Source organism: Diospyros lotus, chromosome 15, assembly GCF_014633365.1.
Source record: "Diospyros lotus cultivar Yz01 chromosome 15, ASM1463336v1, whole genome shotgun sequence".
Taxonomy (NCBI): Eukaryota; Viridiplantae; Streptophyta; class Magnoliopsida; order Ericales; family Ebenaceae; genus Diospyros; species Diospyros lotus.
The window spans coordinates 17,826,811-17,839,034 of record NC_068352.1 but is presented as its reverse complement, the minus strand read 5'-3'; the positions used below and the strand labels follow the sequence as shown (position 1 = coordinate 17,839,034).

The 12,224-nt window shown below is 34.4% G+C and overlaps 1 protein-coding gene across 1 annotated transcript; it reads right to left on the bottom strand.

Annotated features, from left to right (window-relative positions):
* Window positions 1-6,473: 6,473 nt before the first annotated feature.
* Window positions 6,474-9,916, bottom strand: LOC127791440 (ankyrin repeat-containing protein ITN1-like). The gene is made up of 2 exons (XM_052321319.1): window positions 9,387-9,916; window positions 6,474-7,730 (listed from the first exon to the last, which is right to left on the bottom strand). The coding sequence occupies exons 1-2, from the start codon at window positions 9,882-9,884 to the stop codon at window positions 6,855-6,857; spliced, it is 1,374 nt and encodes a 457-aa protein (XP_052177279.1). The 5' UTR covers window positions 9,885-9,916; the 3' UTR covers window positions 6,474-6,854.
* Between the last annotated feature and the right edge of the window lie 2,308 nt (window positions 9,917-12,224).

Sequence of the window (12,224 nt, the reverse complement as noted above, 5' to 3'; positions counted from 1 at the left end):
ATGAGGGGTATTCAAGGTTGTTATTGTCTCCTTTTTACGGCTAAGATGAGACTTATTTGAAGAAGTCAAATATGGATATTCTTTGAATTCCATATCAAGCCTGAGAATAGCATGATGTGAGTACTCATGAGTTGAGTGACTCAGGCTAGTGCCTATGCGATGACTAGGCCGACATCTGTACGGTGTTTTGAGTGTGACATCCCCGATTAGTGGGAGCTCCACCGTAGCATGCACATCATACAGCATGCACTTATACGACTGCTATAGGGAAGTGACAAGATTGTTCTCTCTCTGTCACTGTGTGAGACCCTATTCACATATGCCTTCTGACCTAAAATTGTTTCATGAAGTTGAGGTTCAATTATACTACTTTAGCATATCACCCAATTGGCTAGCAAGAAAGCAGCTAGGCGGGCTATGTCTGGGCAAATGGTTGAACCAAGAGATGGATTGTTTCGAATTTTGGGAAAGATAATTTCTACCACATCATGTAAGTTTTGCAACTCATAGTCCGGACGATCATCCGTGTGATGATCATGAGTGCAAGAACTTCGATTGATGATCAAATGTTGTTCAGAGTTACTCTTGAGAGATTGGAAGCATTTGATAGATGTGTTATTTATTATCTAAGGCATAGATGGCATTACCCTCGTTTATTTCCTTTTGCAGCAGTACTATGTTGGCATTGGTGATTGTTTGATATAGTATTCTTATCATTGTCATCATGGTCGCACCTCTTGACGTCCTGTATGAGAAGATGAGTTGAGCATTATCCCATGTACCCGAGTGGAAGATTGTTAGAATTGCGGTTACATTGAGATAAGTTCCTAATGATAAGATAAATGTTATAAATTTGAATTTGTTTCAAATTCATTAACATTTGAATTTTAACAATATATAATGGGATAAGTAATTGGAATTTGAATTGGATTCAAATTCCTATATGTCTATCTATATCTGTGTGATACCTATAAATAGACATAGAGCCTAATGGAAAAACAACAACAATCAGAATCAGTTTCTGATCACTCATATACTGTCTTCGGCATTACCATTCGAGCCTTAGGCGGGCAAGGGGTGGACGGATAAGAAAGCTTTTATAGTTTTTTTCTATGGTTGTTAGGCAAATCAGATTCGAGTATTCCGCTGCGATCCAGGTATTTTATATACCGCTTTGCTATTTATTCAAAAGTTCTACAATAAGGTTAGTGGATCTCGTGCCATTCTATATGAGACATAGAAGAAAGATGAGTGGGTACTCATTATAGGAATGAATTCACTGAACGAGACTGTTAATATTGAATCACATGGGTTTTATCTCATAGGTCAATGATTCAATATTAACTACAGATTTGCAACTAGTCCTTAGACATGAGATAACATGGATATCTGTGTGTTTGTATATTAGGATATCAACAATATTATATGATTGTCCTAATTAGGGATAACCATACGTATCTATGTATCTAGTTTAGTGACAAACGGGGTATGTGTGCATCAGATATGAAATCTATCACCTCAAGATATACGAGGAGGATATCCTATGCGATCTAGTAGTCACTTGATGATAAATCCTTGGTCAAGGTAATATGACAATAGAATTAGGATTCCGTAGAGATTAATGTGTCATGTTAGTCAAGCATGATTATTGGATTTGATCATATGACGAGATCAAGAGATTTGACCTACTGACCGTGATCTTATATCTCATCGTGATATAGGATGATAGAGGGACATATTGCATGGCATCATAGTATAAGGTTCACATTACCCGATTCACATTAAATTGGGTAATCATGGCATATTGTTAGATGTTGTAACGCCCTGCTTTCTCGAGCGCGTTATAACTTGGAACAATTCTAGGATAATAAACTTTTTTTCTTTCAAACTAATTCTAAACCACATCATTCCTCGAATCCATCACAGAATTCCCATTTATTTTTCTCGAAAGAGAAACATTAAACACATCAAATGCGGAAGCAAGGATCGAACCTGATATCTTAACATTAATTGAAATTCAGTTCTTACATCATCATTCCTCAACGTAACTTAATACAAAATATAGGTTCTCAACTAATATTAACCCTAAATAAGAATATACATCATTACTCCTCAAAACGTTCAGAATTCAAGGTAGTAGAACTTAAATACATGGGCTATATTACATACATTTCCTTCATCATTCAATTCATCATGCACGTTGCTAAGCGCCATTTCATGCCTTATTCATTCTTGTATCTACTACAATCTCCATCTGGAATGTTTGAATATTCTAGGGGCAAAGCCCAAGTTAGATGATGAATCATCTAAATAAGGGCACAAAATACTTTATCATGTATGTATGCAATGTCTTACTTCATCGTAGGGGTCAACTGTGCCCCTTCTTGTTACTCGCATGTTTACGACCACCTCTTTCGAAGCCGGGGTGTATGGGTGCACCCTTGGTAAAGTAGCAGCGCCAGTTCGTACTCCCAATGGACAACATGCATGTGATCAATAATTTCAACGTGTACATATGCATTTCATAATCATGTCATGTATGCAGTCTACGTGATGGATACATATCAGGGCATGTCAATATGATGAAAACATTCCCGAGGATCGAGTTTTTAAACATAAATTACTTACAAACTAAGCATTTTCCACAAAACTAAATTCAATTGGGAAATACTAATTACCTTCTTAAACTTATCGGGCTACCTCGATATTTGTGCATCGCCTCGATTTGCGTGCCAACATCAAAATTTGTACAAGTCACTTCAACTTTAAGTCTCAAAACATCATAATCACCATATTTATTTAAATAAGTATTAAAACCTATTTTCCATAATTTCTTGCATTTTCTTTATTTTTCTCTCTATTTCTTCCTCAATAAATCCAAACTAAATATTTCTCAAATATTTCACTGTGACAATTCATAAAATAATATTCTAGAATTTATGAAATTTTCTAAGGAATTTTACTTACCTTGACTTATCCTCCCCGACTTCCTCGGTATGCGTATCATATCCTTGAAACAAGTGCCTGAACTATTTTCTCTCCCAAAATCCCAAAATATTAGTAAATATTCATTTCCTATTTTTCAGGATTCTTTCGGGAATTTTTTCCATTTTTTTTCGATTTTTCTTCTATTTCTTTTCTTTTTCTTTTCTCCTATTCATCTTCTTCTCCATGCTTCTACTTCTACGTCTGTAATTGTCATTCTTCTTTTCCTCTTTTTCTTTTTTCTTCTTTCTTTCCTTTTATTTCTTCTTCTTCTCCTCTTCCTCCTCCTCATTCTTCTTCTTCTTTTTCTTTTCTTCCACTACAACGCACCAGCACCTGCGTACGGCCTGCCTGGCCCTCCCGTCAGTGTTGGCCCTACTGTAAGGCCAAGTAAGTGGCTGCTTCAGGCCCCCAATTGTGAAAGGCCCCTTTTTTTAAAGTTTTAAATTTTTTTAATATTTTATTAAAAAATTAAATATAAAATATTAATTTTATATTTCCTTCCCATACTCTTTGTCCAATTTTGTACATTGTCTGCCCAATTTTATAGTGTATTCATAATTCCCAATTCTTAAACCCGCCAATTAAACTCATTTTTCACTTCTCCCTCCCTTCCCCCCTCTCTTTCTCAAAATTCCAATTAAATCTATTTTTTTCTATTTTCTCTCTCTCTCTCTCTAATTTGGGTCACTGGCTCAGTGCATGTTCTTCTTCTTCTCACTTCTCAGTGTCCCCCCCCCTCTCTCTCTCGTGCTTACTTGCTTGCTTCAATGTTTAGGCTTTAAACTCAGTTTTCACAAACTCATAGTACGATTTGCAGGTCTAATTTATAACTAATAATTGTAATAATTGAATTAATGTAATTCTACCAATAATATTTTTTTACCCATAGTATGAATTTGATGTTGAACACAAATTTAGTAAAATTAAACAATGTTTTCAATTTTAAAAAAAATTAATAAATGACATCAATTATGTAATTGATTGAAATAAAAAATTAACAAATTTTGTAATGGATTGAACTTTAACTTTTTTTTTTTAATTTAATGAAATGATGAATTTTTTTTAAAAAAATGTGTTATTTATTTTTTTATAAAAAAATTAATACTTATAAAAAAGCCTCAAATTTTTTTTTGCCTAAAGCTCCCAAACTGGTTGGGCCGGCTCTGCCTCCCGTTAGCCATCGCGGCCTGCCAATGCCGCCGCGCGTCTCCTCCGACCACCCCCGCGCGCTTTCGGCCTCCCTGCTCGTTGCTTGCAACTCTTGCGTGCTGCCTCAGCTCCGCCCTGCTTGCTGCTCGTACGGCCATGGCCGCTTGCAACCTTGGGAGCTTGCGGCTATGGCCGCTTGCTGCTATGGGCCGCCATCGATCGGTCTCTCTCTCGATCTTATGGCTTCTCTCTATTGCTCTTAGTCGTAGCTATCTGCCTCTCTTCTCAGCCATTTGCTTCCATTTCCATTTCTTGCTTTCCTTTCTTCCCTTCTTCCTCTATTTATAGCCCTCAGTTGCTCCCTCACCTTACTGCCCATACCTCATTGCGTGAAGAACCCTTTTAGCGTGCAAATCACACCATTTCTTCATCAATCACCTTTGCAGGGCATGGCTTGGATTATGGAGTTGCAGATGGCTGCCATCACTCACGCACATACACATCAAGTACATATATATTAAGTACATATATATAATTATATAACTACATATTATACTATAAAAATAAAAAATTACACATTTAAATTTTAAAATTCACTTCTATTCTCTTTAAGTAATTCTCTAATTGCATTTATATTCTTAAACATTAAATTAATTTGTATTTCAATACCGAAAATATAAAATTAATAACTTTAAAGTTACTCGATAATGTCGATTTCACTCCATTGTCCTCACCGGGCTATTGTTTCATCCCGAAACCACTGAATGATTGTTCATTACGCAAAACCAGAGACTCCTAGGGTTCCGTTGATTTTTTGGGAGTCCCCTACGACAATTCAATTTTACAGCCTAAATGGCAGTTGTATTTTAACTGTACCGAAAATTGTTCCTGATCCGATTTCTTTTGATACCATAAATCATATCTCGGAACGCTCATCGAGACTATATCATTTTCCTTAGACAATTTCACCCTGAGGGATTCCATGCAGCCAATTCAGTACTTATAACTACTATCAAACCAATTTTTCGGTATTCTAAACTTATCAAAATTATGTGGCAACCTCATACGAACATGGGGTATTATAGATGTCACTCATGATTTATGAAAATTAATAATTGATTAATTCTATTTTTCCAATTTAATTGTGAACCCAGAAAATCTCACCCAATGAGAAATCGTTTGAAAGAGAAAAGAGAAATTTAGTAATTATGAATTTACTAAATTATAAGTGTAATCATTTATTAGATAAATAAATGATAATTAAATAATTATATGATAAAGATAATTATTTAATTGAACTTATTTATTAGATGAATAAGAACAATTAAATAATTATCTTTAAATAATTATATTGTGAAGATAATTATTTTGATTACATTTATTTATTGGATAAATAAAAGCAATTGAATAATTATCACAAAGATAATTATTTAATTATTAAGTTGGATTGGACTTTTTGCTAGCACATCAAGACCGATCCAACTGCACTTAGGGTTTTAGGTTTTACCTATAAATAAGACATTAAGCCCTAATTTCAGTAGTTCAATAAGTTGAATCAAAACGAAAATTTTGGAGAAATTTTTCGTATTTCTTTTTCTCTCAAGTCTCTTGGAGTCTTGGTGATTTTGGGTGGACTGACTCGGCATCTCATGCGTGAGAGATTTCAGGCGGCTTATCAGCTACGAAATCAAATTTTATTTCGAGGTAACTTTTCATTTTGTGTCTTCAATTTAAACCGTAAGATTTTGAAAAACGTGATACCTTAAAAATCATATTTTTGTTTCTGCTGCGTATGATCCAATCATATTTTCTAACACTGTATAGATAACTTACCAATTGGTCGAATGTGCAATCTGTCTCCACATGTATTACCCAACCACATTTATCAATCACGTACTTATATTCTTTCGCATCAACATCATATTCCTACTGACCTCCATACATCACAGGTACAAAAATAGGTCTAGAAGTTGTCATTCCTATAATATAAATTGAATCAATTTATAAATTAAATTAACACATATCGATTTTGTAAGTATAAAAATATATCGGTTGTTTAAGGTTATATCGACTTCTTAATATCGGTCGTATAAGGATATGTCGATTAATATATATCGGTTTACATAAGATCTCAACCGATAAAATGTTGCAAATATATCAATTGAGAAAGAATGTCGATACATACGTATCCTTTCCTGATCGATATATCATCCGATATAAAATATTTTTCAGGATGCTGATGTATTTTAACGTATATCAATTGAAATATGTCATAACTTAACCGATATATGTTCAAACCAGCGAAATACACACTCTTCACTCAATTGAGCTTTTAAATGAAGAACTAGGACTAAGTTTATTTACAAACTCATTATGTTTTTATTTAAAAAATAGTAGAGAAGAGGATAAAATACTCTAAAATCACTCAAGCTACTAAGATTCATTGGCCAAAGTTTTTCAAAGATAAGAAAATAAATACATGCCTGGTATGGACATAAGCTATTAGATCTGCAAATGGAAGAACAACAATGGCATTGAAGAAGATGATTGATGAAGAAGCAACAACACTTAGATGGAGAGAAAGAAAGACGAGTAAGAGGGATTGACCGGGTGAGTGAAAATGTGTGTGAAAGAAGAACACAAGATCTTATAGCTAATTTAAAGTAGGGGCATTTTTGTCCAATTAATTTTTAAAAGTCCTAGTTTTGAAAAGATTTTCAAAGTGTCCTAGTTTTACAAAGTTTAGTACCGAAAGTCCTAGTTTTTCCAATTTTGCCTTCCCCATTAGATGAAGTTGGTAGGGTTGAAGTTGGTAGGGTTTGGTCACTTGGAGGTGAGATGAGCAACTCCTCCATCAGTGATTTTATTTTATGCCAGCTTGCCTTCAACAACTCTTTCAGCACGTTAATGGTGTTGGCTACCAGAAGAACAGAGATCACCCCAAGCCAAACAATCACCCCGATAGAAATGGCATAGTCAAACTGACTCCGGCTCCTTGTTGGGGTGATCACGGCGATTGAAAATGCGTATGTAAATGCCATGGATGTAACTGTGAGCCACATGATCAGCACCATGATGTGCGTAAGCAACTTTTTCCTGAAGGGCAATCCGGTCAATAGAAACAGAATTGTGCTTATTGATGCCACAAATCCTATTGTGTTGGCATGAAGGAACCCTGCATATGCGTCTGGGTGGCTATAAGCAATCACAGCTTCTCCAGCTCTATGGTCGTCTATTGAATCGTGGGGTGAATTCTCCTGCCAGACACCACCAGGAGGGCTCACCCCGGATTGGAAAGCCATGGTTGCGATAAGCGACGCCACCACCATCAACGCTTCCTGCTTCTTGGACAACTCCTCAACCTGATTGACTTCTTTCATTTTCAAGGCAACAGCTTTCAAGGCAACAGCTTTCAAGGCATCAGCTTCTTGAAACGATTTTTGAAAATGTAGTATTTCAGAAGATTTGATTTCCTCCAAAATATCCAGAGCCGTGTACCCGCATTTGTTTATCGTGTTTGCGGGGTTGTCTGTCTTTTGTATGTTCATCGCTTTCACTCGATCTTTTATTTTATCAAGCAACAACTTCACGACCTGCATAAAATGTTACATTTCTAGGAAAACAATAAATGTATTCAAACAATTAGATTAAATAGGATAATATTGGCTATATTGCATTGGACTGAAGTATAATCGGACTCATAAAGTCACAAGTAATTAGATGAACCAGGAGTTTATCCCTTAGTAATTTATTAGAGTGCGACGCTCTGAATTAACAGTGGGAATAAAAAATGTGAATGTGTTAAACAAATGTGTGGTTGCATGGGCCGAGGGTAGAAGGGTTCCAAAATGTTGCTACGGATTTAGGATGGATTCTTGTCTTAAATATAGAATTTACTTAATAGTTTCTATAAGAGTGTGGATTAATACAAAAACAAAAGCAAGTGTGATAATTTTATAATAATTAAGAATAGCACAATATCCAACAATCCCAAGAAGTGATATGTTCTTGTCCTACAAATAATCTCTTTGTAAGAACAAGGAGAAGGCTGTGCCAAAATAAAACTTGCCACCGACCCTGGTTTAGGATACTGTATATAATTAAATGAAGGTAAAGACCATAATAATACAATGATAACTCAAAGACATGGGTAGTATTTGCATTCTACTTGATTTTTGTATTCAAGGCCTAGAGAGTTTGTACAGATTTTCACCAAGGGATTCAACCATAAAAGGCGCAAAAATCTGGGAAATCTACAACACCAAACCTACTTTTAGAGGGTGTTTGGCACACCATTTTTTTTAAGGGCTTATAAGCCTTTCTGTTTTAAATTGTGTAAATTTTTTTAAGTTGATAACGCGTTTGGATAAATGTATTTTAAGTTGTCAATTAAATAGTTATATGTTTGGTATGAAAAAACTAATAATCTATTAGAACTTGTCAAAAAGATTAAAATGGATATGTTATTGAATAATATAAATAAAATTCACAAAAATACTAATTTTTAGTAAAAATAAATTATAAATTGATGTCTAACTAATAAAATTGTTATAATTACATAATAATAAATTATACATAATTATTAAAAATATATTAATACAATATATATATATGTTAAATATATATAGAGAGAGAGATGGCAGGACACTGATGATGGAGGAGGCGACTGAGGATGGAGGCCGGAGGCGATGACCGCTATGGAAGAGATGGGAGGCAAACGACAAAGATAAGATAGAAGAATGAAAGGGATGAGTAGAGATTGAAAATGTGATAATTATTTGAGGACAAATTTTTTATTTACTTGATCAACGAAATAAGTTATCAAGACCTTATTTGAAAAAACTAGGGATAGCTTATTGAGAATACTTATAAAATAGTTTATAAGCTAATCTCTTAAAATTTTATCAAATGAGTAATTAAATAAGTTTGATAGCTTATAAACTAAAAAAAAAAAGCTTATAATTGACCAAAACGGAATATCAAACACCATCTTAATTATAGGGAAAGATTCCCTTTCTCTAAGATAAAAGAAGATAAAGCAAAAATACTGAAAAAGTGTGTTAAACTAAAGATTACGTATTCCATTAATTCAATCATTCAAAAGCAAAGAAAAGTTGATTCAACAATTTTGAGAGGCTTCTTACCCATCCAACTAGCTAGGAGATAAAAAAAAAGAAAGAAAGAAATTCATCAAACCAATTAAATTAAATGACAGACCAAATTTAACAGTAAAAAGGCCTCAGAAATACCTCAAATTTCTTGTTCCTGACAGCCAGATGAAGGATGGTGTTGCCACCGCCATCTATAGCTTTGAGCACCTCAAGAATCCAATGGGGATTGTTCTCAAAGAACACGCGAAATACGGAGACGTGCCCCTCCATGGCCGCCAGGTGCAGAGGATTTCTGCCGTCGCCGTCCGGAGTCAAGCACATGTTGGCGTTAGCTTCCACTAAAACTTTCACAATCATGTCGTGTCCGTTGGCCGCCGCCAGGTGGAGGGCCGACCACCGCCGGTTGTCCAGCACTCGGGCGAGTGCCTTGTTGTTATCCAACAGCTCCCGGACAAATTCTAGGTGCCCCTTGGACGCGGCCACGTGGAGAGGAGTGGAGACGAAACAATCCATCTTTACTCGTTGAAGAATCAGCGGATCTTTGCCAAGTATTTCTTTCAGTAAGGCCGTTTCCCCTTGAATGGCTGCCTCGTAGAGACTCCGCTCCCTTTTCTTCTCTCCCTGTCTCCTTCCCATTATTTCTCTCCCTCTCCGAGACGTGACTTGAATTTTCTGATAGTAATGGGCACACACGCGTGTATATATATATAGAAAGAAAGAAAGGAAATGAGGAAGAAAGGGAGACGAAGATAGAGACATAGAGAGGCTAACGCTGAGTCGGTCATGGTTGACTTCAGGTCAAGCTGTATGGCCCACGTTGGGAATTCAGATACTCTTAGGGGGCGTTTGGCTTGGTAGTTTGATTATACATTTATTAAAAATTAAAAAAATTAAATGCTGTCGAGTTTAAATTATATTTTAATACCATTTTAGAAAAGCTCTCTCTAACTTTATTTAAAAAATTAAATTCTAATTTTTAGTAATTTTAAGCTCTCTCCAACGTTTTAGTAATGATAATGGATTCTAGCTCAAACATAAGGGTTGGAATTAAATTCTAATTTTTAAGAAATTTATTCCAAATGAGGTAACTAGAATTCGAATTCTATTGGGATCATTTGAATTACCAAGTATGAATTCTATGTCTAGTTGTGGAATTGGTTGGTTCCAACCATACTGAAAAAAATTTCTCATAATTTTTTATTTTAGATTATAAGTCCTGTTTTAAAACATTTTTTTAACGGTTCCACTTAACAATTTAAAAGAATAAAAATAAGGCATAATTTAAAATAAATTTTACAACTATTCTTTAGAATGAGACTAATTAATTTTATTTACGCCTAATGAAATAAAACTTATTAATCCTTAAAACAAGACTGATTATTAAAAAAATTGTAAACAATTTTAAAATGAGGTATATATTTATTTATTTTTCTTGTAAAATTTATTTTTTCACGTTGACTCAAAGTCAACATTTATATTCACGTTGGGAGCTCAAATGACGGGTGAATTGTACAAATAATCCTTCAAGTGTGCTCTTAATTACTATTAAAATATTATTTATTGATCATTTATTTTTTAAAATTATTTCTCATCCATCACTATCAACTCACCGTTAATTGGGACAAACAAATATGCATACATGTCAAACAAAAAACACACATGATGCTGATATGAACTGATTGTGCATTAATTGTCAATCACAAGCTAACAGTGTCACTAACCTATGTGCCTATCAAATCTACCCTTTTACGTTTTTTTCTCAAAAATAGAAGGGTAAGCGGAATTGATTGTGCATTAATTGTCAATCACAAACTAGCAGGTGTCACTAACCCATGTGCCCATCAAACCTACCATTTTACTTCTTTTTTTTTTTTCTCAAAAGTAAAAAGGTAAGAAAAACATCACAAACTACAAGTGTCACTAACCCATGTGCCCATCAAAGCTACCCTTCTACCTATTTTTCTTAAAAGTAGGTGTCATTAACCCATGTGCTCGTCAAATCGATCTTTTTACTTCTTTTTTTTTTCTCAAAAGTAGGTGTCAATAACCCATGTACCCATCAAACTGACTCTTTTACTTTTTTTTCTCAAAAGTAGAAGGGTAAGCAGAAATTCCGTTTTATGTTCAAGGGTTACTATTTATGAGCAAAATATTAAAATAACAAAGAATGGTCTCAATATTTTGGAGGAAAAACAGTGTCATTCGTATAAAGGTAGCCTTGTTTGCTATCAATCTCTTCTATTACATTTACGTTACATCATTTAAGAATTGTGACATGGCTCTTTTAAGTAGATAAATTATAATTAAAAAAAATTAACGGACATTAATTAATCACATTATTTGGGTTTTAAATTATTAATTAATTTTATATTATTATTAATTCTGCAATCACCCACGTAAACAGTGTCATTCGTATAAAGGTACCTTTTATTTTATTTTTTTCTCAAAAATAAGTGTCAGTAACTCATATGCCCATCAAACATACCCTTTTACTTTTTTTCTCAAATGTAGAAAGGGCACTGTTATGTTATCTACTGTTAGACAACATAACAGTTATTTGACTGAGATAGAAGAGGTGGACCCCATGCATGAGACTCACCCCCTCTCTCTCAGTCGGGCAACATAACTGTTGCCCGACGATAGACAACTCGGGCAACATAACAGTTGCCTCTCGAATTCTAATGAATGGTGCAGTAGGTAAATCAAAAAAATTGATGAGTCACAATTTTGATTCTAAAATAAAACTCTAAACATGGAATAAAATTAAAAAGAAAAAATTATCAGGACCACCAAACCAAACTGTCTTTAAATGTCACAGCAGGTTCATTATTTATTTTATATCAGAGGGACAAGTGACAACTCGATTGATGGGCCACGAGCCACGTTGTTGCCCAAATGATAACATTAAATAATAAGAATGTGTTTCACAAGGGTACCACATTCTGTCGAGAATAATGTTATTAATATATCTTTGTA